The sequence below is a fragment of the Leptodactylus fuscus genome, chromosome 9 (genome assembly GCF_031893055.1).
Source record: "Leptodactylus fuscus isolate aLepFus1 chromosome 9, aLepFus1.hap2, whole genome shotgun sequence".
NCBI lineage: Eukaryota > Metazoa > Chordata > Amphibia > Anura > Leptodactylidae > Leptodactylus > Leptodactylus fuscus.
Window position 1 is genome coordinate 6,330,001 of NC_134273.1, and position 27,065 is coordinate 6,357,065.

At 40.4% G+C, this 27,065-nt stretch overlaps 1 protein-coding gene across 1 annotated transcript in view; it reads left to right on the top strand.

Moving 5' to 3' along the window:
* The window catches only part of FGGY (FGGY carbohydrate kinase domain containing), a 115,876-nt gene that overhangs the window by 32,229 nt on the left and 56,582 nt on the right, over window positions 1-27,065 (top strand). The window contains exons 7-8 of the mRNA XM_075287782.1: window positions 23,892-24,020; window positions 25,784-25,887. Of these exons, the coding sequence (XP_075143883.1) occupies window positions 23,892-24,020; window positions 25,784-25,887 (233 nt within the window). The remainder of the gene's footprint in view (window positions 1-23,891; window positions 24,021-25,783; window positions 25,888-27,065) is intronic.

Here is a 27,065-nt window from a genome sequence, read left to right on the forward strand (position 1 = left end):
CTCAGCATATTAACCTATAAAACTGTCACCTTGTACTCCGCAACATCATATATTGTATCATACACAGAACATTAGTCACACAGAACAGATCTGCAACAAATGTCATCAGTCACTGTGCCAATAAGGAGAATACAAGACAGCTATAAGGAAACAAAACTATTATAATACTGCCCTGAGTGCAATAATATAACCGCAATACTACCACATCTATGAACAAGAATATAACTATAATACTACATCTATATAACTAATATAATACTACCTCCTATGTACAAGAATATAACTACTATAATACTACTCCTATGTACAAGAATATAACTACTATAATACTACTCCTATGTACAAGAATATAACTACTATAATACTACCCCCTATGTACAAGAATATAACTACTATAATACTGCTCCTATGTACAAGAATATAACTACTATAATACTACTCCTATGTACAAGAATATAACTACTATAATACTACTCCTATGTACAAGAATATAACTACTATAATACTACTCCTATGTACAAGAATATAACTACTATAATACTACCTCCTATGTACAAGAATATAACTACTATAATACTGCTCCTATGTACAAGAATATAACTACTATAATACTACTCCTATGTACAAGAATATAACTACTATAATACTGCTCCTATATACAAGAATATAACTACTATAATACTACCTCCTATGTACAAGAATATAACTACTATAATACTACTCTTATGTACAAGAATATAACTACTATAATACTACTCCTATGTACAAGAATATAACTACTATAATACTACTCCTATGTACAAGAATATAACTACTATAATACTACTCCTATGTACTAGAATATAATTACTATAATACTACTCCTATGTACAAGAATATAACTACTATAATACTGCTCCTATATACAAGAATATAACTACTATAATACTACCTCCTATGTACAAGAATATAACTACTATAATACTACTCTTATGTACAAGAATATAACTACTATAATACTACCTCCTATGTACAAGAATATAACTACTATAATACTACTCCTATGTACTAGAATATAACTACTATAATACTACTCCTATGTACAAGAATATAACTACTATAATACTACTCCTATGTACAAGAATATAACTACTATAATACTACCTCCTATGTACAAGAATATAACTACTATAATACTACTCCTATGTACAAGAATATAACTACTATAATACTACCTCCTATGTACAAGAATATAACTACTATAATACTGCTCCTATGTACAAGAATATAACTACTATAATACTGCTCCTATGTACAAGAATATAACTACTATAATACTGCTCCTATGTACAAGAATATAACTACTATAATACTGCTCCTATGTACAAGAATATAACTACTATAATACTGCTCCTATGTACAAGAATATAACTACTATAATACTGCTCCTATATACAAGAATATAACTACTATAATACTGCTCCTATGTACAAGAATATAACTACTATAATACTGCTCCTATGTACAAGAATATAACTACTATAATACTGCTCCTATGTACAAGAATATAACTACTATAATACTACTCCTATGTACAAGAATATAACTACTATAATACTACTCCTATGTACAAGAATATAACTACTATAATACTACCTCCTATGTACAAGAATATAACTACTATAATACTACCTCCTATGTACAAGAATATAACTACTATAATACTGCTCCTATGTTCAAGAATATAACTACTATAATACTGCTCCTATGTACAAGAATATAACTACTATAATACTGCTCCTATGTACAAGAATATAACTACTATAATACTGCTCCTATGTACAAGAATATAACTACTATAATACTACTCCTATGTACAATAATATAACTACTATAATACTACTCCTATGTACAAGAATATAACTACTATAATACTACTCCTATGTACAAGAATATAACTATTATAATACTACCTCCTATGTACAAGAATATAACTACTATAATACTGCTCCTATGTACAAGAATATAACTACTATAATACTACTCCTATGTACAAGAATATAACTACTATAATACTGCTCCTATGTACAAGAATATAACTACTATAATACTACTCCTATGTACAAGAATATAACTACTATAATACTACCTCCTATGTACAAGAATATAACTACTATAATACTGCTCCTATGTACAAGAATATAACTACTATAATACTGCTCCTATGTACAAGAATATAACTACTATAATACTACTCCTATGTACAAGAATATAACTACTATAATACCGCCCCTATATACAGGAATATAACTACTATAATACTGCTCCTATGTACAAGAATATAACTACTATAATACTACTCCTATGTACAAGAATATAACTACTATAATACTACTCCTATGTACAAGAATATAACTACTATAATACTACTCCTATGTACAAGAATATAACTACTATAATACTACTCCTATGTACAAGAATATAACTACTATAATACTACCTCCTATGTACAATAATACTGTACACATTGTATATGTTCAGACTGATGGTGGTCCTTTGTTCTATTGATGTTCTGTTGTATCTTTCGGTCGCTCCGCTGTAGGTCTTTACTATATTTCGGTATTACATCCTCCTGCTACATTACAGGTGTTCCTGCTGCCCCCTCTCTTGGTACTTTGTGGCTCAGTCTGGGCTTCTTCTGATTTGTGATGCGTTTTGGGGGGTCTCCGCTGCAGTGTTGCAGCTCCAGGATTCGGACCCCCCTTTATTCCACATCTGCCGGTATTAGTGTTGCACAAGTTGAAGTTAATTATTTATGAAGTGTGAATTACGACATAAGGTGCTGCTTCTATCTAAGCACAATGCGGTGGTCGGCTGTGGCTAGCAGAGCTGTATGGTGACTGGTAAAGCACTGCAGTCTCTGCCCCAGTCACTAGAGGGCGCACACGGGACTCTGACACTATAATATATGACACACATCACTGCAGCTATTTCCAGTCTTTGCTCAGTGGCCCCTTTTTTATGGGATTTATAATCTATTTCCTATATTTTACAACAAGTCCCTGTCACTTGTGTTCAGTTGCACTAATTTGAGGACACCGACATTGTTATTGCCCCCCCCCCCCCATCAGGGAGACTGAACCCCATAACATCCATACCTATAAACTGAACCCTGGAACATTGAATCCCATAATCTCAATCCTATAACACTGAACCCCACAACATTTGCACTGTATTGACAGCCCTTGACATTATAACATCACAGTGGTTGGGTCATAAGTGATCTGCTCTCTGTATGTGGCGCCTCCTATAGGCCTTGGTCCAGCAGTCACCATATATATGTATATGAGCTGAAGCCCTGTCTAGCTGTGTATGGAGCGGCTGCGATCACTCTCATCATGGTCACTCAGTAATGAGACATCTTATGACACAATCGCCACAATGTAGATATTTAGTAATGTTTTCATTGAATAGGCAACATTGTAATGTAAATGTTACTGGCCCTATAATCTACCAAACGGTCGCAGTGACCCTCAAGTCAGGCCGGGTGGAGGCCACAGAGATCTTCACTCTCAATTTGACCCGTCCACCATTGTCAAGTGACACAATGGCTCCTGTTAAGTGTAAACATTGTACACCAAGTGTGACATCATGTGATATCTGTGATGTCATACAAGGTCTAAGATGCAGCAGAAATCAATACCATAAAATATGGGCGGATCTGATAAAGAGGAGCAAGGTATACAAATATAGATATGGGGGATCCCAAACATAAAGTCAGTACAGCACTGTACCAGCAGAATAGTGAGTGCAGCTCTGGAGTATTATACAGGATAAGTAATGTAATGTATGTACACAGTGACTGCACCAGCAGAATAGTGAGCGCAGCTCTGGAGTATAATACAGGATAAGTAATGTAATGTATGTACACAGTGACTGTACCAGCAGAATAGTGAGCGCAGCTCTGGAGTATAATACAGGATAAGTAATGTAATGTATGTACACAGTGACTGTACCAGCAGAATAGTGAGCGCAGCTCTGGGGTATAATACAGGATAAGTAATGTAATGTATGTACACAGTGACTGTACCAGCAGAATAGTGAGCGCAGCTCTGGAGTATAATACAGGATAAGTAATGTAATGTATGTACACAGTGACTGTACCAGCAGAATAGTGAGCGCAGCTCTGGAGTGTAATACAGAATAAGTAATGTAATGTATGTACACAGTGACTGTACCAGCAGAATAGTGAGCGCAGCTCTGGAGTATAATACAGGATAAGTAATGTAATGTATGTACACAGTGACTGTACCAGCAGAATAGTGAGCGCAGCTCTGGAGTATAATACAGGATAAGTAATGTAATGTATGTACACAGTGACTGCACCAGCAGAATAGTGAGTGCAGCTCTGGAGTATAATACAGGATAAGTAATGTAATGTATGTACACAGTGACTGTACCAGCAGAATAGTGAGCGCAGCTCTGGAGTATAATACAGGATAAGTAATGTAATGTATGTACACAGTGACTGCACCAGCAGAATAGTGAGTGCAGCTCTGGAGTATAATACAGGATAAGTAATGTAATGTATGTACACAGTGACTGTACCAGCAGAATAGTGAGCGCAGCTCTGGAGTATAATACAGGATAAGTAATGTAATGTATGTACACAGTGACCGCACCAGCAGAATAGTGAGCGCAGCTCTGGAGTATAATACAGGATAAGTAATGTAATGTATGTACACAGTGACTGCAGCGGCGCAGTCCTCTTCTTTTTGTGTATAACGCTCTGCAGTACATTCCGGATTATCTGCATTTAATCTCCCTTTGGTTCGTTGTCGCCTCCTAATCCTCTTTATCTGTAATTTCTTCTCCTCTCTTCTGTATCATCATTCAGTATTTCGCGGGGTCCTACGTTCTTCTGACCGCCTTTGTCCAGGCTCTCTCTCTAATCCTTCCTGTTTTCCGCTTCTCCTGTTTTTCATTTTTACAAACTTTTTGGAGATTTTGAGGCGGCGCCTGCTGTTTTGTGTTTTTCTCATAGTCCCTTATTCCTACAGATGAGTCCGTGAATTTTGCGGCGTTTGATGTTATTCTCGGCGTCCACGTTTAAGCTAATTCCTTGCGCGGACCCGTCTTATGACCTCATTGGCCGCCCTCCCCGCGACGCTCGTCCCTATTAAGCTCAATATGAAAGGAACCTAAAAGAAAAACACCGGGCGCCGCGTTCACACCTCCGTCCATGGGCGCAGGTACAGGTCCTTACAGTCTTCAGATGTTAGCTTGTATTTGGGACTGTTTCTCGCTGTTTTTCTTGGCTGTTTACGTTCTTCTCATTTCGAGGAACGTGTTAGTTTACAAGGGTTTTTTTTTTTTTTTTCGCTTTTTTTCCGTTGATAAAAGCCGGGTTTTTGGCAGCCGCCGCAGTTTGTACAGTGCGCGTCTCGGACCCTTAATTAAAGTGTTTCCATGTCGCGCTGAATAGACGCTCAGTTTTCTGCTCGTTTTATGAAATTTTGTAACTGGATTTTGAAATCTGGATAATAATTTAATTAGGAAATTTTTGAGAGCGAGGTCACATGTCCGGAGCGAACGCAGAGACGGGAAAAGTCACCAAAAAGACCGTGCTAAATAATACAATACACAATGTGGCGGCGAGTGACCTCATCGTTACTGTTAACCCTATTCTGACATCTACTAGATTATTACGATGGATTTCAGGTTTTTAAAGATGGCGGCCGCTCAGGAGATGAGTAAGCACCGTAGTCGCCAGGTCTCCGCAGCTGTGTCACCATAGGCAGCCTGTCTGTGCATTCTACAATATACTGCAATGCATCAGCACTGCAGTATATTGTACTAGTGATCATACGCACAGGGTTCAAGACCAATAAGGGGGCGCAAAACTAAAAATAACAAAACCCCCATAAAAGTTTATCTCAGCCCCTTTCTCCATAACCACATAACACAGCATATGGCAGAATACTATAACATACCTCCCAGCTTCCGAAGAGCCGAAAGAGGGACAATATATGCGGCAAAGTTAGCTCCGCCCACTTTTATTTTGATTCTGCCCATTCTCATTCATTTTTCATGTGCCCTCACACAGTATAATCCTGCTACAGTCTCCTGTAAATTATATTCCCCCTCCATCTCTCCCCCAGTTTCATATAACCCCTTCATCTGCCCCCAGTTTCATGTCCCCCCATCTCTGCCCCTAGTTTTAAGTCTCTCCATCTCTGTCCCCAGTTTCATGTCCTCCATCTCTGTCCCCAGGTTCATGTCCCCCATCTCTGTCCCCAGTTTCATGTTCTTCATCTCTGTCCTCAGTTTCATATCCCCCCATCTCTCCCCCAGCTTCATATAACCCCTTCATCTGCCCCCCAGTTTCATGTGCCCCCCAACTCTGACCACAGTTTCAAGCCGCCCACCCTCCTTCATCTGCCCCAGTGTCTTGCCATTCTCCCCACTTCATCTGCCCCCAGATTCATGTCCCCATCTCTGCCCCCAGTTTCATATGCCCCCCATCTCTGACCACAGTTTCATGCCGCCCACCCTCCTTCATCTGCCCCAGTGTCATGGGCCCCCTTCATTATGTTCCCCTCAATGTTTAACACAAACAAATACTTATACTCACCTTCCAACGCTCCGCCGCCGCTCTCTCTGTTCTCTCACTCCACTCACATAGTTGTAGGCCTGATGTGATGTCATCACTTCGTGCCTACACGTGCAGAAGCCGGAGCGCAGCGGTAAGGCAGCTCCTGCTTTAATTGCCTATGTATTCAACTCTGGACGCCGATGAGTTAAAACTGGGACATGCCGACCGGGACTGTGGGACAGGACATCGAATTCATGAATGTCCCGCGGAAATCGGGACGGATGGGAGGTATGCTATAGATGCATACAATGTTCATCCTGCGCTCCCTGATTCATATATATATGTTGCTTACATAGCAGACACATTCCGGGGTCGGGGTCTTATCTCTTTTTGGCCATTGCAGCCGCATCTCAGGGAATTCCATTACATTCGTCCTTTTCTCGCCGCCCGTACAATGGGCCTCTGTGTTTTTGGCAGACAGGTTACTGGGAACAGAACTTTGTCCTTTTGTCTTTTTTGGCTGGGTGATTTTCACAGCCGCGCTGCCAGCCATAACGATATTACACACAAAGTGGCCAAGTTTTACATGACGGATATGGAGTGTTCACGAGGTGGGGCCGCCCGGCCGCCCGCTGGGGCCATTTTACACTGTTGTATTACCCGCTATATCTGACGACCAGAGACGTATTGTTGTCTGCGCCGCTTACGTCCAGTAAATATCAGGTTACTGGCAAAACCACATGAAAGGTGTCGAGTCAGTGACCCTGTAAAACCAGCGTCATCCAGCGCGCAGAGCATCGCACTAACCGCACAGAGGAAAACACTGCAGACCAAAAAGCAACAAAAAGTCTGCGAAATGGATCAGAGCTCCGTGATCAAGTCGGGACTGGTTACTATGAGGTCAGAAGGATGAATCACTTGGTTTCAACTCTTCGTGAACTCTGCAAGGTTGTTTATAAGGGCATCGACCCCAAAAATGAAGATAGAAGTCACCAGCAGCGGCAGCACGGTGTCCTGGAGCCCTTGGCGAACCCATTTTCATAGCAGTGCTCCAGGGGTTGTCACCCAAATTCTCTGAACGTCTGAATGCTCTATTTGTCATGAACTGGTCCAGGACAACTTATGGACTGTTACTGGCCGCCATGATAGAACCATCCAATATGGCGGCCATCAGCGGTCCATAGATTGTGTCCTGCACCAGTTCCTGGCAAATTCAGATGCTCAGAGAACTTGAGTGACAACCCCTGAAACTCTGCTATAAAAATGCATGCACCAAGGGTTGCATGACTATAGGGGTCACAGTGGCGATAGCTATGAAGGGACCAGGAAGCTGTTGGGGCACACCGGTCCTCCCCACCACACTAGGACTGGATAAACTTTTCTGATTCCCTTTGATGGCCATCAGTCTGTGCATCATAAATGTATTCCCCCTGCCCTTTGGTGCACTGGAGTGAGAAGATTTATAATACACATTCGTCCACTGTCAGAAAGGAGATTTATGATACTCAGCCTTCCACTGTCAGAAAGGAGATTTATGATACACAGCCTTCCACTGTCAGAAAGGAGATTTATGATACACAGCCTTCCACTGTCAGAAAGGAGAGTGTTAACAGCCCACAGTCAAGGAGAGAATCTGTGATCACAGTTAACACTTTTGGTATAAAAGTAAAGAATTGTATATGTCTCACTTTTATACTTTTTATGGGATGGCCCTTTCATAAAGACTGTAATTCCTCTAACAATTTGTGTCTTCCCCGGGGTCCTCATGTTGTTCTGTAGGATCCCAGAGGCCCGGAGGTTACACCTATAAAACCGCTCCTGGTGATAAAATGTTTAAGAGAACTTCTGTTACTATCCATAAAATTCCCAGGAGACTAAACCAGTCGCCCTGACTGCTGGAGGTCTTACTGGATCCTATAGAACTTTCCCTGTATTACAGTAAATTTAATATCTGACAACCATCATCCTGTGTAATGAAAATTATATAGAGGTTGTCACAGTCCCGCCCACCGTAACGGACGTCAGTCCCTGACCTGGGACTAGTTAGCAATAGTCAGTTCTTTTACGGTATTATGCAAATCTTATATCATCCGCAGCCATTGTGTCCGGGCCTGGGGAAGAGATAAAGGGAGATGTCTATGGGAGGCTGAAATTGTCTATAGATGGTAAGAATGGCGGCAGCTTATAAACCCGTCCTGTGTAACACTGACAGGTTATTACCAAACATGTCATCAGTCCTCTAAGAGAACGAGATGTCGGCTCCATAAAAACTTCAAACCTGCTGATGTCAAAGTGTCAACAAGGATAGTCCCCCCCCCAGCAGCTGGGAATCTACAAGTTCAAGGGCTTCTGTCTGACCGTCTGCGACCCCCCACCATGTGCGAGCGCAACACCCGAATCAGGAGCCCACCGCAGACAGCTGCAAAATGTGACTGCTATCCGGACAATTCTACAGCAATGTAACCCCCCCATACATTATACCATATAGACCTAGAGATGACCCACCATGATACACCCCCCCCCCCCCCAAATACTGCTAAGGCACACTAGTAAGTCCTTAACACAGGAAAGAAAAGTTACATAGGGGCGGTGTTATAGTAGTTATATTCTTGTACATAGGAGGTAGTATTATAGTAGTTATATTCTTGTACATAGGAGTAGTATTATAGTAGTTATATTCTTGTACATAGGAGCAGTATTATAGTAGTTATATTCTTGTATATAGGAGTAGTATTATAGTAGTTATATTCTTGTACATAGGAGTAGTATTATAGTAGTTATATTCTTGTACATAGGAGTAGTATTATAGTAGTTATATTCTTGTACATAGGAGCAGTATTATAGTAGTTATATTCTTGTATATAGGAGTAGTATTATAGTAGTTATATTCTTGTACATAGGAGCAGTATTATAGTAGTTATATTCTTGTATATAGGAGTAGTATTATAGTAGTTATATTCTTGTACATAGGAGTAGTATTATAGTAGTTATATTCTTGTACATAGGGGCAGTATTATAGTAGTTATATTCTTGTATATAGGAGCAGTATTATAGTAGTTATATTCTTGTACATAGGAGGTAGTATTATAGTAGTTATATTCTTGTATATAGGAGCAGTATTATAGTAGTTATATTCTTGTACATAGGAGCAGTATTATAGTAGTTATATTCTTGTACATAGGAGTAGTATTATAGTAGTTATATTCTTGTACATAGGAGTAGTATTATAGTAGTTATATTCTTGTATATAGGAGCAGTATTATAGTAGTTATATTCTTGTACATAGGAGTAGTATTATAGTAGTTATATTCTTGTATATAGGAGCAGTATTATAGTAGTTATATTCTTGTACATAGGAGCAGTATTATAGTAGTTATATTCTTGTACATAGGAGTAGTATTATAGTAGTTATATTCTTGTACATAGGAGTAGTATTATAGTAGTTATATTCTTGTACATAGGAGTAGTATTATAGTAGTTATATTCTTGTACATAGGAGCAGTATTTGGGTGAATTCACACTGAGTAAACGCTAGCTTATTCTGAACGTAAAACACGTTCAGAATAAGCGGCGTCTAAAGCAGCTGCATTCATTTCTATGGGAGCGGGGATACGAGCGCTCCCCATAGAAATGAATGGGCTGCTTCTTTCACTCCGTGCAGTCCCATTGAAGTGAATGGGGAGTGCCGGCGTGTACGGCAAGCTCTGCTCATGCCGGAGCGTACACGCCGGCACTCCCCATTCACTTCAATGGGACTGCACGGAGTGAAAGAAGCAGCCCATTCATTTCTATGGGGAGCGCTCGTATCCCCGCTCCCATAGAAATGAATGGAGCTGCTTTAGACGCCGCTTATTCTGAACGTGTTTTACGTTCAGAATAAGCTAGCGTTTACTCAGTGTGAATGCACCCTTATAGTAGTTATATTCTTGTACATAGGTGCAGTATTATAGTAGTTATATTCTTGTACATAGGAGTAGTATTATAGTAGTTATATTCTTGTACATAGTAGTAGTAATATAGTAGTTATATTCTTGTACATAGGAGCAGTATTATAGTAGTTATATTCTTGTACATAGGAGCAGTATTATAGTAGTTATATTCTTGTACATAGGAGGTAGTATTATAGTAGTTATATTCTTGTATATAGGAGTAGTATTATAGTAGTTATATTCTTGTACATAGGAGTAGTATTATAGTAGTTATATTCTTGTACATAGGGGCAGTATTATAGTAGTTATATTCTTGTATATAGGAGTAGTATTATAGTAGTTATATTCTTGTACATAGGAGTAGTATTATAGTAGTTATATTCTTGTACATAGGGGCAGTATTATAGTAGTTATATTCTTGTACATAGGAGCAGTATTATAGTAGTTATATTCTTGTACATAGGAGGTAGTATTATAGTAGTTATATTCTTGTACATAGGAGTAGTATTATAGTAGTTATATTCTTGTACATAGGAGGTAGTATTATAGTAGTTATATTCTTGTACATAGGAGCAGTATTATAGTAGTTATATTCTTGTATATAGGAGTAGTATTATAGTAGTTATATTCTTGTACATAGGAGTAGTATTATAGTAGTTATATTCTTGTACATAGGGGCAGTATTATAGTAGTTATATTCTTGTACATAGGAGTAGTATTATAGTAGTTATATTCTTGTACATAGGAGCAGTATTATAGTAGTTATATTCTTGTACATAGGAGGTAGTATTATAGTAGTTATATTCTTGTACATAGGAGTAGTATTATAGTAGTTATATTCTTGTATATAGGAGCAGTATTATAGTAGTTATATTCTTGTACATAGGAGGTAGTATTATAGTAGTTATATTCTTGTATATAGGAGTAGTATTATAGTAGTTATATTCTTGTACATAGGAGTAGTATTATAGTAGTTATATTCTTGTACATAGGGGCAGTATTATAGTAGTTATATTCTTGTTATTCTTGTACATAGGAGGTAGTATTATAGTAGTTATATTCTTGTACATAGGAGTAGTATTATAGTAGTTATATTCTTGTATATAGGAGTAGTATTATAGTAGTTATATTCTTGTACATAGGAGCAGTATTATAGTAGTTATATTCTTGTATATAGGAGTAGTATTATAGTAGTTCTATTCTTGTACATAGGAGTAGTATTATAGTAGTTATATTCTTGTACATAGGAGCAGTATTATAGTAGTTATATTCTTGTACATAGGAGGTAGTATTATAGTAGTTATATTCTTGTACATAGGAGTAGTATTATAGTAGTTATATTCTTGTATATAGGAGTAGTATTATAGTAGTTATATTCTTGTACATAGGAGCAGTATTATAGTAGTTATATTCTTGTATATAGGAGTAGTATTATAGTAGTTCTATTCTTGTACATAGGAGTAGTATTATAGTAGTTATATTCTTGTACATAGGGGCAGTATTATAGTAGTTATATTCTTGTATATAGGAGTAGTATTATAGTAGTTATATTCTTGTACATAGGAGTAGTATTATAGTAGTTATATTCTTGTACATAGGAGCAGTATTATAGTAGTTATATTCTTGTACATAGGAGTAGTATTATAGTAGTTATATTCTTGTACATAGGAGCAGTATTATAGTAGTTATATTCTTGTACATAGGAGGTAGTATTATAGTAGTTATATTCTTGTACATAGGAGTAGTATTATAGTAGTTATATTCTTGTATATAGGAGTAGTATTATAGTAGTTATATTCTTGTATATAGGAGTAGTATTATAGTAGTTATATTCTTGTACATAGGAGTAGTATTATAGTAGTTATATTCTTGTACATAGGGGCAGTATTATAGTAGTTATATTCTTGTACATAGGAGCAGTATTATAGTAGTTATATTCTTGTATATAGGAGTAGTATTATAGTAGTTATATTCTTGTACATAGGAGCAGTATTATAGTAGTTATATTCTTGTACATAGGAGCAGTATTATAGTAGTTATATTCTTGTACATAGGAGGTAGTATTATAGTAGTTATATTCTTGTATATAGGAGTAGTATTATAGTAGTTATATTCTTGTACATAGGAGTAGTATTATAGTAGTTATATTCTTGTACATAGGGGCAGTATTATAGTAGTTATATTCTTGTATATAGGAGTAGTATTATAGTAGTTATATTCTTGTACATAGGAGTAGTATTATAGTAGTTATATTCTTGTACATAGGGGCAGTATTATAGTAGTTATATTCTTGTACATAGGAGCAGTATTATAGTAGTTATATTCTTGTACATAGGAGGTAGTATTATAGTAGTTATATTCTTGTACATAGGAGTAGTATTATAGTAGTTATATTCTTGTACATAGGGGCAGTATTATAGTAGTTATATTCTTGTATATAGGAGTAGTATTATAGTAGTTATATTCTTGTACATAGGAGTAGTATTATAGTAGTTATATTCTTGTACATAGGGGCAGTATTATAGTAGTTATATTCTTGTACATAGGAGCAGTATTATAGTAGTTATATTCTTGTACATAGGAGGTAGTATTATAGTAGTTATATTCTTGTACATAGGAGTAGTATTATAGTAGTTATATTCTTGTATATAGGAGTAGTATTATAGTAGTTATATTCTTGTACATAGGAGCAGTATTATAGTAGTTATATTCTTGTATATAGGAGTAGTATTATAGTAGTTCTATTCTTGTACATAGGAGTAGTATTATAGTAGTTATATTCTTGTACATAGGGGCAGTATTATAGTAGTTATATTCTTGTATATAGGAGTAGTATTATAGTAGTTATATTCTTGTACATAGGAGTAGTATTATAGTAGTTATATTCTTGTACATAGGAGCAGTATTATAGTAGTTATATTCTTGTACATAGGAGGTAGTATTATAGTAGTTATATTCTTGTACATAGGAGTAGTATTATAGTAGTTATATTCTTGTATATAGGAGCAGTATTATAGTAGTTATATTCTTGTACATAGGAGGTAGTATTATAGTAGTTATATTCTTGTATATAGGAGTAGTATTATAGTAGTTATATTCTTGTACATAGGAGTAGTATTATAGTAGTTATATTCTTGTACATAGGGGCAGTATTATAGTAGTTATATTCTTGTACATAGGAGGTAGTATTATAGTAGTTATATTCTTGTACATAGGAGTAGTATTATAGTAGTTATATTCTTGTATATAGGAGTAGTATTATAGTAGTTATATTCTTGTACATAGGAGCAGTATTATAGTAGTTATATTCTTGTATATAGGAGTAGTATTATAGTAGTTCTATTCTTGTACATAGGAGTAGTATTATAGTAGTTATATTCTTGTACATAGGAGCAGTATTATAGTAGTTATATTCTTGTACATAGGAGGTAGTATTATAGTAGTTATATTCTTGTACATAGGAGTAGTATTATAGTAGTTATATTCTTGTATATAGGAGTAGTATTATAGTAGTTATATTCTTGTACATAGGAGCAGTATTATAGTAGTTATATTCTTGTATATAGGAGTAGTATTATAGTAGTTCTATTCTTGTACATAGGAGTAGTATTATAGTAGTTATATTCTTGTACATAGGGGCAGTATTATAGTAGTTATATTCTTGTATATAGGAGTAGTATTATAGTAGTTATATTCTTGTACATAGGAGTAGTATTATAGTAGTTATATTCTTGTACATAGGAGCAGTATTATAGTAGTTATATTCTTGTACATAGGAGTAGTATTATAGTAGTTATATTCTTGTACATAGGAGCAGTATTATAGTAGTTATATTCTTGTACATAGGAGGTAGTATTATAGTAGTTATATTCTTGTACATAGGAGTAGTATTATAGTAGTTATATTCTTGTATATAGGAGTAGTATTATAGTAGTTATATTCTTGTATATAGGAGTAGTATTATAGTAGTTATATTCTTGTACATAGGAGTAGTATTATAGTAGTTATATTCTTGTACATAGGGGCAGTATTATAGTAGTTATATTCTTGTACATAGGAGCAGTATTATAGTAGTTATATTCTTGTATATAGGAGTAGTATTATAGTAGTTATATTCTTGTACATAGGAGCAGTATTATAGTAGTTATATTCTTGTATATAGGAGTAGTATTATAGTAGTTCTATTCTTGTACATAGGAGTAGTATTATAGTAGTTATATTCTTGTACATAGGGGCAGTATTATAGTAGTTATATTCTTGTATATAGGAGTAGTATTATAGTAGTTATATTCTTGTACATAGGAGTAGTATTATAGTAGTTATATTCTTGTACATAGGAGCAGTATTATAGTAGTTATATTCTTGTACATAGGAGTAGTATTATAGTAGTTATATTCTTGTACATAGGAGCAGTATTATAGTAGTTATATTCTTGTACATAGGAGGTAGTATTATAGTAGTTATATTCTTGTACATAGGAGGTAGTATTATAGTAGTTATATTCTTGTACATAGGAGTAGTATTATAGTAGTTATATTCTTGTACATAGGAGGTAGTATTATAGTAGTTATATTCTTGTACATAGGAGCAGTATTATAGTAGTTATATTCTTGTACATAGGAGGTAGTATTATAGTAGTTATATTCTTGTACATGGAGCAGTATTATAGAAGTTATATTCTTGTACATAGGAGCAGTATTATAGTAGTTATATTCTTGTACATAGGAGTAGTATTATAGTAGTTATATTCTTGTACATAGGAGTAGTATTATAGTAGTTATATTCTTGTACATAGGAGTAGTATTATAGTAGTTATATTCTTATACATAGGAGGTAGTATTATAGTAGTTATATTCTTGTACATAGGAGTAGTATTATAGTAGTTATATTCTTGTACATAGGAGCAGTATTATAGTAGTTATATTCTTGTATATAGGAGCAGTATTATAGTAGTTATATTCTTGTACATAGGAGTAGTATTATAGTAGTTATATTCTTGTACATAGGAGCAGTATTATAGTAGTTATATTCTTATACATAGGAGGTAGTATTATAGTAGTTATATTCTTGTATATAGGAGGTAGTATTATAGTAGTTATATTCTTGTACATAGGAGTAGTATTATAGTAGTTATATTCTTGTACATAGGAGCAGTATTATAGTAGTTATATTCTTGTACATAGGAGCAGTATTATTATTTAGAGGTAGGTATATACCATTATTTACAATGTCCTCTGCTCCTCGTATTTTGTGGTTTTCCTTTATTTCTCACTTTCCCGCTATAGACGTCATGGATTTCGTGCTGTTTATTTTGTGCTATTGACGTTTTGTGGGAATCTCAGTTTATAGCGGTGACGGTCGTAGCCAATGTTCCATCACATTCTCAATACCTTGAACTATAGGGTGCAATTTCCACAAAGCCGTCAATTATAAACCCATACGTGAGCGCTGTCTTGTGATTGGCTGGCGATGCCCCAGAAGGTTGGGAGTAATAATTAGTAGTTTTGTCCTCCACGCTGAGCGCGCAGCGACGTGTTTACATTCTGTGCAGCTGACTTGAGAGAAAAAGCTGCAGAGATGGCAGATTTCTGAGCCGTCTATTAAACTTCTTCCAGCTGTGCGGTCGGTGACTGCTGGGAACACGGCGTTTCTCTCAGACCTTCTTCTTCCTTGAGATTTCAGCTTGTTGACTATAAATTTTTAGAAGTGATCCCGGCTTATAGCGGTGGGGTTATTCTTGGGCGCTCCCTGTGCTCTGGAGCATCTGCCCCGCTATAATGATACATTGTGACGGAGGCCACAAAGCTAAACAATGTCTGATCTTCTCACAGAGTCAGCGTTACTCCCGGGTCGCTGAGGTTATACTTGTGGCACAATGTGTTTTTCTTTGTGTTTCTGATGTGGTCGGAGTAGGATGTACAGATTGCACAAAAAAGGATAAGAAGAAGTTGTAGTTCCCAAAGTGGAGGGTTCATTGGTTTAACATCTGATGCACAGGTTTATTATGTGGTGAGAGAAGGTCTTCTGCTGGCCATGACCAACGTGGTGTCTTCTCTATGGCTTGGTCTAAAACCCAAATAGCCAAGTCACTGATTCCCAAACATGTCATGGTGTCTATGGTGCTGTTTTTGTATAGTGTCCCAATCCTGGTGTTTAGTTGAATAGTGCCCTGGTCCTGGTCTATAGTAGTATAGTGTCCTGGTCCTGGTCTCTAGTTGTATAGTGCCCTGGTCCTGGTCTATAGTAGTATAGTGTCCTGGTCCTGGTCTCTAGTTGTATAGTGTCCTGGTCCTGGTCTCTAGTTGTATAGTGTCCTGGTCCTGGTCTATAGTAGTATAGTGTCCTGGTCCTGGTGTACAGTGGTGTAGTGCCCCGGTCCTGGTCTCTAGTTATATAGTGCCCCAGTCCTGGTCTCTAGTTGTATATTGCCCCGGTCGTGGTCTCTGGTTGTATAGTGCCCCAGTCCTGGACTCTAGTTGTATAGTGCCCCGGTTCTGGTCTGTAGTTGTATAGTGCCCCAGTCCTGGACTCTAGTTGTATAGTGCCCCGGTCCTAGTCTCTAGTTGTATATTGCCCCGGTCATGGTCTCTGGTTGTATAGTGCCCCAGTCCTGGTCTCTAGTTGTATATTGCCCCAGTGCTGGTGTACAGTGGTGTAGTGCCCCGGTCCTGGTCTCTAGTTGTATATTGCCCCAGTCCTGGTCTCTAGTTGTATAGTGCCCCGCTCGTGGTCTCTGGTTGTATAGTGCCCCAGTCCTGGTCTCTAGTTGTATAGTGCCCCAGTCCTGGTCTCTAGTTGTATACTGCCCCGGTCCTTGTCTCTAGTTGTATAGTGCCCCAGTCCTGGTCTCTAGTTGTATAGTGCCCTGGTCCTGGTCTCTAGTTGTATAGTGCCCCGGTCCTGGTCTCTAGTTGTATAGTGCCCCGGTCCTGGTCTGTAGTTGTATAGCACCCGCTCCTGGTCTCTAGTTGTATAGTGCCCCGGTCCTGGTCTGTAGTTGTATAGTGTCCCAGTCCTGGTCTCTAGTTGTATAGTGCCCCAGTCCTGGTCTCTAGTTGTATAGTGCCCCGGTCCTGGTCTCTAGTTGTATAGCGCCCCAGTCCTGGACTCTAGTTGTATAGTGCCCCAGTCCTGGTCTCTAGTTGTATATTGCCCCGGTCCTGGTCTCTAGTTGTATAGTGCCCCAGTCCTGGTCTCTAGTTGTATAGCGCCCCGGTCCTGGTCTCTAGTTGTATAGCGCCCCGGTCCTGGTGTACAGTGGTGTTGCGCCCCGGTCTTGGTCTCTAGTTGTATAGCGCCCCGGTCCTGGTGTACAGTGGTGTTGCGCCCCAGTCCTGGACTCTAGTTGTATAGTGCCCCGGTCCTGGTCTCTAGTTGTATATTGCCCCGGTCATGGTCTCTGGTTGTATAGTGCCCCAGTCCTGGTCTCTAGTTGTATATTGCCCCAGTGCTGGTGTACAGTGGTGTAGTGCCCCGGTCCTGGTCTCTAGTTGTATATTGCCCCAGTCCTGGTCTCTAGTTGTATAGTGCCCCGCTCGTGGTCTCTGGTTGTATAGTGCCCCAGTCCTGGTCTCTAGTTGTATAGCGCCCCAGTCCTGGTCTCTAGTTGTATAGCGCCCCAGTCCTGGTCTCTAGTTGTATAGTGCCCCAGTCCTGGTCTCTAGTTGTATATTGCCCCAGTCCTGGTCTCTAGTTGTATAGTGCCCCGGTCCTGGTCTCTAGTTGTATAGTGCCCCGGTCCTGGTCTCTAGTTGTATAGTGCCCCGGTCCTGGTCTCTAGTTGTATAGTGCCCCGGTCCTGGTCTCTAGTTGTATAGTGTCCCGGTCCTGGTCTCTAGTTGTATAGTGCTCCGGTCCTGGTCTCTAGTTGTATAGTGCCCCGGTCCTGGTCTCTAGTTGTATAGTGCCCTGGTCCTGGTCTCTAGTTGTATAGTGCCCCGGTCCTGGTCTCTAGTTGTATAGTGCCCCGGTCCTGGTCTGTAGTTGTATAGCACCCGCTCCTGGTCTCTAGTTGTATAGTGCCCCGGTCCTGGTCTGTAGTTGTATAGTGTCCCAGTCCTGGTCTCTAGTTGTATAGTGCCCCAGTCCTGGTCTCTAGTTGTATAGTGCCCCGGTCCTGGTCTCTAGTTGTATAGCGCCCCAGTCCTGGACTCTAGTTGTATAGTGCCCCAGTCCTGGTCTCTAGTTGTATATTGCCCCGGTCCTGGTCTCTAGTTGTATAGTGCCCCAGTCCTGGTCTCTAGTTGTATAGCGCCCCGGTCCTGGTCTCTAGTTGTATAGCGCCCCGGTCCTGGTGTACAGTGGTGTTGCGCCCCGGTCTTGGTCTCTAGTTGTATAGCGCCCCGGTCCTGGTGTACAGTGGTGTTGCGCCCCAGTCCTGGACTCTAGTTGTATAGTGCCCCGGTCCTGGTCTCTAGTTGTATATTGCCCCGGTCATGGTCTCTGGTTGTATAGTGCCCCAGTCCTGGTCTCTAGTTGTATATTGCCCCAGTGCTGGTGTACAGTGGTGTAGTGCCCCGGTCCTGGTCTCTAGTTGTATATTGCCCCAGTCCTGGTCTCTAGTTGTATAGTGCCCCGCTCGTGGTCTCTGGTTGTATAGTGCCCCAGTCCTGGTCTCTAGTTGTATAGCGCCCCAGTCCTGGTCTCTAGTTGTATAGCGCCCCAGTCCTGGTCTCTAGTTGTATAGTGCCCCAGTCCTGGTCTCTAGTTGTATATTGCCCCAGTCCTGGTCTCTAGTTGTATAGTGCCCCGGTCCTGGTCTCTAGTTGTATAGTGCCCCGGTCCTGGTCTCTAGTTGTATAGTGCCCCGGTCCTGGTCTCTAGTTGTATAGTGCCCCGGTCCTGGTCTCTAGTTGTATAGTGTCCCGGTCCTGGTCTCTAGTTGTATAGTGCTCCGGTCCTGGTCTCTAGTTGTATAGTGCCCCGGTCCTGGTCTCTAGTTGTATAGTGCCCTGGTCCTGGTCTCTAGTTGTATAGTGCCCCGATCCTGGTCTCTAGTTGTATAGTGTCCCGGTCCTGGTCTCTAGTTGTATAGTGCCCCGGTCCTGGTCTCTAGTTGTATAGTGCCCCAGTCCTGGTGTACAGTGGTGTAGTGCCCCAGTCCTGGTGCACAGTAATGCAGTGCCCCGGTCCTGGTCTCTAGTAGTATAGTGCTCACTTTCTGCTGTATATGTTATGTCAGTCCAGGTAGCTGCAACGGGGCTAAGGGATAGCAGTAGGGAATCTCGCCCTGCACTACTCCCACTAGCTATCCCGCTCCCTGCCTCACGGGTGTAGGTCGGCTGTACTCAGGCTAAGCCTGACCCCGACAGCTCCTCTCTCACTGATTCCGTAGGCCTAGAGGGAAGTGGGAGAAGGAATGCCCTATAAGACCTCTAGGGACTGGAGACTAAAGGGGGTCACCCCTAACGAACAAGTGAAGCTGCTACTGACAGGGACTGACAAGGGTGTGCGCTGACTAACAACACAAGCAGCACACAGGAAACATGTAGGAAAGGAATTCCCCAAACCAATATGGGAAGGAACCGTACACTAGGAAACAAACACAGGGAAACTGAGTAGAGATCAAAGGATAAGGCAATTCACTCACACAGTCAATTATACACAGAGGGAGGATTGGTGAACACAGAAGGGAAAACACACAAACCAACTCGTTCACCCAAACCTCCCAAAAATCAACCACGGAACTTCCTCTATCCCAGAACACCACCTACTCCTCCTGCTAAGGCCTAGCTCTGTAAAAGCGACACTCAGCACAGAACCATGGGAGGCATGGGTTTAAATACAGAGTAGAGACCACTCCTCCCAGGTGCAAATGGGGGGACAGACTAATCAACCAGGAGATAAAGCTGCCAACCATCAGTGCGCGCGTGCAAGTCAGAAGGTGTGCACCAATACTCACGACAGGACAATCCTGCAGCGCCAGGATGCCACCCCAGACACTGCGCAGCCAAAAACTCCCCAGGTAAGAAAAATAGAAAGTAAAGAACCTAAATACTCCTAACAGTATATAGTCAGTCCCGCCCCCAGTGCACTTGACAGGCTACCTCTTTTCTATGCTTGTAGCCAGGACCAGGCTCGGTGCAGATGAGCAGTGGCCTCCAGCCCTTCACCCCACAGGATGAGCCGACTTTGGGGATCCAAATCTGCCCCCCGTGGCTGTGTCTCCTGTTACTTGGAGCTCTACACGGCTCATTCGTTGGGTCTGGATTCAGGATTTGTGTGATGGTCCATTGAACACTTGTGTGTTATTGTATTGAAGCCGAGCAGAATCCTGACTGTTTCCCTGGAAAGTCTTATTTTACCGCGATCCTCTAAGACCAACATTATAAGAACTGGAGAGTCTTCAAGATTCCAAGGAAAATTTCTTCCATATTTCTCTCTCAGTCCAAAATTATTCAGTAGATTTAGAGAACTATAAATTATATGTGAGGAGAAGTGTAATAAATGTCTGTGCGAGCCACGCTTATAGGGAGACTGTCAGCAGGTTGGACCTTGTATAACTGCTGACAGATCTAGGTGGGGTCAAAGGACACAAGGTCACACAGACCGAGGCAGAGGCTTCTAATAATGGAGGTTGCTCCAGGATTTACCCCAGAGGTGCCCCGTGCTGAAGTGCTCTGAGATAGATAGATAGATAGATAGATAGATAGATAGATAGGAGATAGATAGATAGATAGATAGATAGATAGATAGATAGATAGGAGATAGATAGATAGGAGATAGATAGATAGATAGATAGATAGGAGATAGATAGATAGATAGATAGATAGATAGATAGATAGATAGATAGGAGATAGATAGATAGGAGATAGATAGATAGATAGATAGATAGGAGATAGATAGATAGATAGATAGATAGATAGATAGATAGATAGATAGGAGATAGATAGATAGGAGATAGATAGATAGATAGATAGATAGGAGATAGATAGATAGATAGATAGATAGATAGATAGATAGATAGATAGGAGATAGATAGATAGATAGATAGATAGGAGATAGATAGATAGATAGGAGATAGATAGATAGATAGATAGATAGATAGATAGATAGATATATAGATAGGAGATAGATAGATAGATAGATAGATAGATAGGAGATAGATAGATAGATAGATAGATAGATAGATAGGAGATAGATAGATAGATAGGAGATAGATAGATAGATAGATAGATAGATAGATAGATAGATAGATAGATAGGAGATAGATAGATAGATAGATAGATAGGAGATAGATAGATAGGAGATAGATAGATAGATAGATAGATAGATAGATAGATAGGAGATAGATAGATAGATAGATAGATAGATAGATAGTAGATAGATAGATAGATAGATAGATAGATAGGAGATAGATAGATAGATAGATAGATAGATAGATAGATAGATAGGAGATAGATAGGAGATAGATAGATAGATAGATAGATAGATAGATAGATAGATAGATAGGAGATAGATAGATAGGAGATAGATAGATAGATAGATAGATAGATAGGAGATAGATAGATAGATAGATAGATAGATAGATAGATAGGAGATAGATAGATAGATAGATAGATAGATAGATAGATAGGAGATAGATAGATAGATAGATAGGAGATAGATAGATAGATAGATAGATAGATAGATAGATAGATAGATAGGAGATAGATAGATAGATAGATAGATAGATAGATAGATAGATAGGAGATAGATAGATAGATAGATAGATAGATAGATAGATAGGAGATAGATAGATAGATAGATAGATAGATAGATAGATAGGAGATAGATAGATAGATAGATAGATAGATAGATAGGAGATAGATAGATAGGAGATAGATAGATAGATAGATAGATAGATAGATAGATAGGAGATAGATAGATAGATAGATAGATAGGAGATAGATAGATAGATAGATAGATAGATAGATAGGAGATAGATAGATAGATAGGAGATAGATAGATAGGAGATAGATAGATAGATAGATAGATAGATAGATAGATGATAGATAGATAGATAGATAGATAGATAGGAGATAGATAGATAGATAGATAGATAGAAGATAGATAGATAGATAGATAGATAGATAGGAGATAGATAGATAGGAGATAGATAGATAGATAGGAGTTATAATAAGACATTTATGCTGATATTTCTTACATGTATCTGTCACTTTCCCCTTCTATTACTGACCACTCCACCCTTTCTGTCTCCACATTCTGAGCCCCTGATATTTTACCCCCTCACTATTGCCCCCTGCAGGCAGGTTATATTATTGCGTATCCTCATGTCCCTTCTAAACAGCTGAACTGTACAGAACACAAACTGTATCCATGATTTATGCAAAAACATCTGGTTCCCACTCGCCGGAGACGCTCTGACCCTCGCAGCGCTCGCAGCGTAATCCATCATCCCACAACATCAAAAATCTGCTGAGTGCTCAGACGACATTTGTTTTTTATTGGGAAGGATAGATTATTTCGCCACGGCGGCCATGATGTTTCAGCTGCTCCGTCCTCCTCAGTAGTATGGAGACCTTTATCCTCCTGTATATGTCTAGAAGTCCGAGACTGAGAAATCCAAATAACCGCGCACAGGCGACTGCCATTATAGATAAATAGCTTTGCTTCTTCCTTTTTGGCACAGAAAAGTGATACCATGTGCCATTTGGGGCCTTACTTTGCAACACAGGAGCCTTCGGACCTCCCAGCCCCCGGGCTCAGGTGTGAGCGATACTGCAGTATATGCAGGCGCCATGGCCATCAGCTCAGATCATTGGAGGAATCCCGGGAGGATGGGAGTGGTAGTCAGTAACAGTTGGGCTCACAGGGGCTGTCGTTGGATCCATTAGTCTTCTGGAAATCCACGTTGAACGGTGCTATAGTGATGATGGCGGTCTTCATTGGGGATGGTGGTGGCGGTAGTATCTCCCAGGACACTCCCTATAGTAAGTCTTCCTGAGCTTGGTGGTTCTTGGGGTGCCCTTGATGGCAGTGCAGGACTGAGGGCTCAGAAGACAATGGTGAATGGTGGGGACTCGCCCCATTACCAGCCATGGCGACTATCAGTATAGTACAAGGATGACTCGAGGCCGCTCTCTCTGCCCCATAGAGGGGAAACTCTGTCTATGATAGCCAAGGAATTGTTAAAATTACCAAAAAGTGTCAGATTTACTAAGGGCCCAGCAGTAAGTCATTGTGGCCCTAATCTATTGGCTCTCCCAGGTGGGCAATGTCTATGGGCCATTATTAGACTTTGTGCCCCCCCCCCCCCAGCCCCTCTTATCCTTCCAGTAGACATAAGTCCGGATTTCTCGCCGTCCCCGCCACCATGTTACTCAGAGAATCTGCTTTATTTCTCTTTATCAGTGTGAACTTTTGTTATTTTTCCTCCGTCTGCCCAGGAAACCGCGTTGTGTCTCCAGGAGTCCCCGTGGGGAATAACCTCACGTCACAAGCTGCCCGTGACCTTGGCCTTCCGGACGGGATCGCCGTGGCCGCTTCCCTCATTGACGCTCACGCCGGGGGGCTCGGTAAGTTTGGCCAAAAGGAGAAATTACAGTTAAACGGAGCCAGAAGGGATCATTGCTATTCTTCATGTGTCAGGATGTGATAAAAAGCAGCCAGAAAGTCAGGGGAGCGGGGAAGGGGCCGCGGTGTACGGAGCCCGGGCGGGCGCTGCTCCATAGCACTGTATGGGACGGGTCTATGGGATGGGGGAAAGGGAACGAGTGTCACATATACTAGACTTATAGACATAGGTCAGCGGGCAGTAATACACATGGCATTGGGTATCCGAACTTGGGCTACACTTCTGTGCTAAACCGACAATATCACACTTGCTAGGCTTAGATACAGCGGCCCAGCAAACTGTATTACATATGATAGTATCACACGAGGTTGGAGTTCGGCATTCGGGATCTGACATTGTAGGATTAGATACATTGTCATTCCTGCAGATAACTCTCTAGAATGTTCCGTGTGGATTCTACAAGTGATAGATACAATCTTTGGGTTTCTCCCCTTTGTCCTGAGCCGCAGACTTCCCTCCGTTAAGATATTCGTGGGAATGTAGTGAAATGACTGCGGTGTTTGGGGGAATTCTCTCCAGGGGGACGTGGGGCGAGTCTGGGGTCTGCTCCGGCTGAGGAGGTGCTGACAGCCTCAGGAAATGCTTAAATTGCAACCATTTTCCAATAACATGCGGGAGGCGAGCGCCGGTGCAGCGACAGGTACACACTGGCCCCATAGTCTGCCTACAATGAGCTCGCAGCTGCTTTCGGGGCTCGTGTCGCAGTTAATCAGGTTTTCGGCCGCAGCTGTTAAACAACTGGTTCTCCATATTAATTGGGGTTATAAAACGCGATGCTTATACAGCTGCCTCATTAACCGCGCTCGCCATTGTACGGGAATTAGCAGAGGGTCCTCCGAGTACACCGGGGCCAGGGGTGCAGGCGGGGTCACCGGCAGAATCACGAAAACACCAAGGCTAGTGCTCGTATAGATACAATGCAAACAATACTGTATAACCCACCTAATACTAGAGGTGACTATGGATACAAGTTATACAATGTGTCACATACTGTATCATTGTATCATTTCCATGTATCATCGCCATATATATTATATCATTCATTGGCTTACAATCATATTCCGCCTAATAATTTCTTCTTCATAAAATATCTCATCCATTTTATTAGCTACATTTTATACTCTTATTAATATTAATCACAATAATTATAAATAATGGAACTAAGAAATGAATTAAACACGTTCTCCGACCCCAAATCGGGTTTTCCTACCTATGTCCTACCTAAAGCCTATAATCCTGCAGTTTTCACTCTGGCCACTAGGCCTAATAATCTAACGCTTCCTGTTCTGTGGAGATCACATCATCATCAGCAACACAGACAAGATTACAATGGCATGGATCATCTATATATAATATATGGGATGTCACAGTTTATCTGCTCCCCCATGAACCTGCCCATACCATAGACCCCAATAGTTCCCATAACAGGAAGTGCAGCCATATTGATTCTTACTTGCACTTCCTGTTGTCTTTTGGCAAGATGTCTGAACTGACGCTACTCTGAATATCTCCGTAAGAAACAGAAATTGAACGTCTGAGCATGAGCCGCGTCCTTGTCTTCTTACATACTCATATATGGCTGACTTTCAGCCTTGGGTGGAGATCCCCTTTAAATGGTTATTTGCGGCATTTTTAGTCATTTTCTGCGAGTGTCTATAGTTAGTCATGTGACCGACTCTTATATTCTCCCGTGTTTCTCAATAGGTGTGATCGGCGCCGACGTGACCGGAAATAATCTGCCATGTGAACATCAGCCAATCACGTCGCGGCTGGCGTTGATCTGTGGAACGTCCTCCTGCCATATGGCGGTCAGTATCCCACCTCCTCTTGTTCAGTCCCCACGTCCTCAGTTCACCCCTCACAAGACTTCGCAGAGACATCTTCTGAGTTTATAGAATGTGGTATTTATGTCTGTGCGGACGGGTCTGAAAACAAATGGGGCGTAAAGCCGGGGCGACCTGAACCGCCGTCTATTCATCACGTCTATAAATACCGGGACAAGGAAGGACACAGACAGCACAAAACCCCAGAGCGGCCGCCTATAGGAAATACCGAAACCTAAAGTACAAGTCCAGATACAACTGCTATAAACATCATCGTTCCATATTGCATATCCGACAAGCACCTGTATCCTCCAGGATAACCGCCATCATCTTCACATCAGGAGGGAGCAGAGATGTCATCCCCGCCCTTGCTGAGTAATGACTTATAGATGAGGAGTGGGGGAAGGGAAGTGACAACTGATGGGAGCACATTTCGGGCTCTTAAAAGCAGTAGTTGCTCACTTGGCTGTGACATTAGGCTATGTGGACATGACCATGGATGAACGCAGGGATGGTGCATGGATGGATATGGAATAGGACCTGACCTGAGTTCTTCCCCAGTCTTAGCCCCATAGATGAACCCGATAGTACATGGCCGATGCTGATGATGCATACGTGTGCATGTGCCCGCTCTGTCCTAAAACCCCTTGATCAGCTCATGGGTCACATCCGTGTGCCGCCTGCTCCTGCACAACCTCATTCACTTCTCTCTGTGAGCCCGGGCCACAGGAATATGATCTGACCATACACGGACCAGTGATACACGAGCGTGCGTATGGCGCCATAGAAATGAATGGGTCAGTGTGCTAGCTGGGGAGAACATGGCTGACAGACGGACAATGCATACGCTTACGTGTTCACACTGCCCTTATGGATTACATCAGAGGATTATGTTGAGAGGTTTCCTGATGGGCGCCATTGTACTTTGCATTAACTGTACCCTTCACACGGGGTTGTCACCTGACTTGTTGGTCATCTGACTCTCTCCTGCATCACTAGCTAATTATCACAGTGAAAGCTACCCTACTTTCCAGGGATCAGATAAAGCTGGTTATACACCCTGCCATGTGCTGCCTCCCCTCCTCCCCCCGCAGGCGCTGGCAGCGGAGCTGCTGATCCTTCCCATCTATCATTACCTGAAGATTAACAACTTGTCATAAATC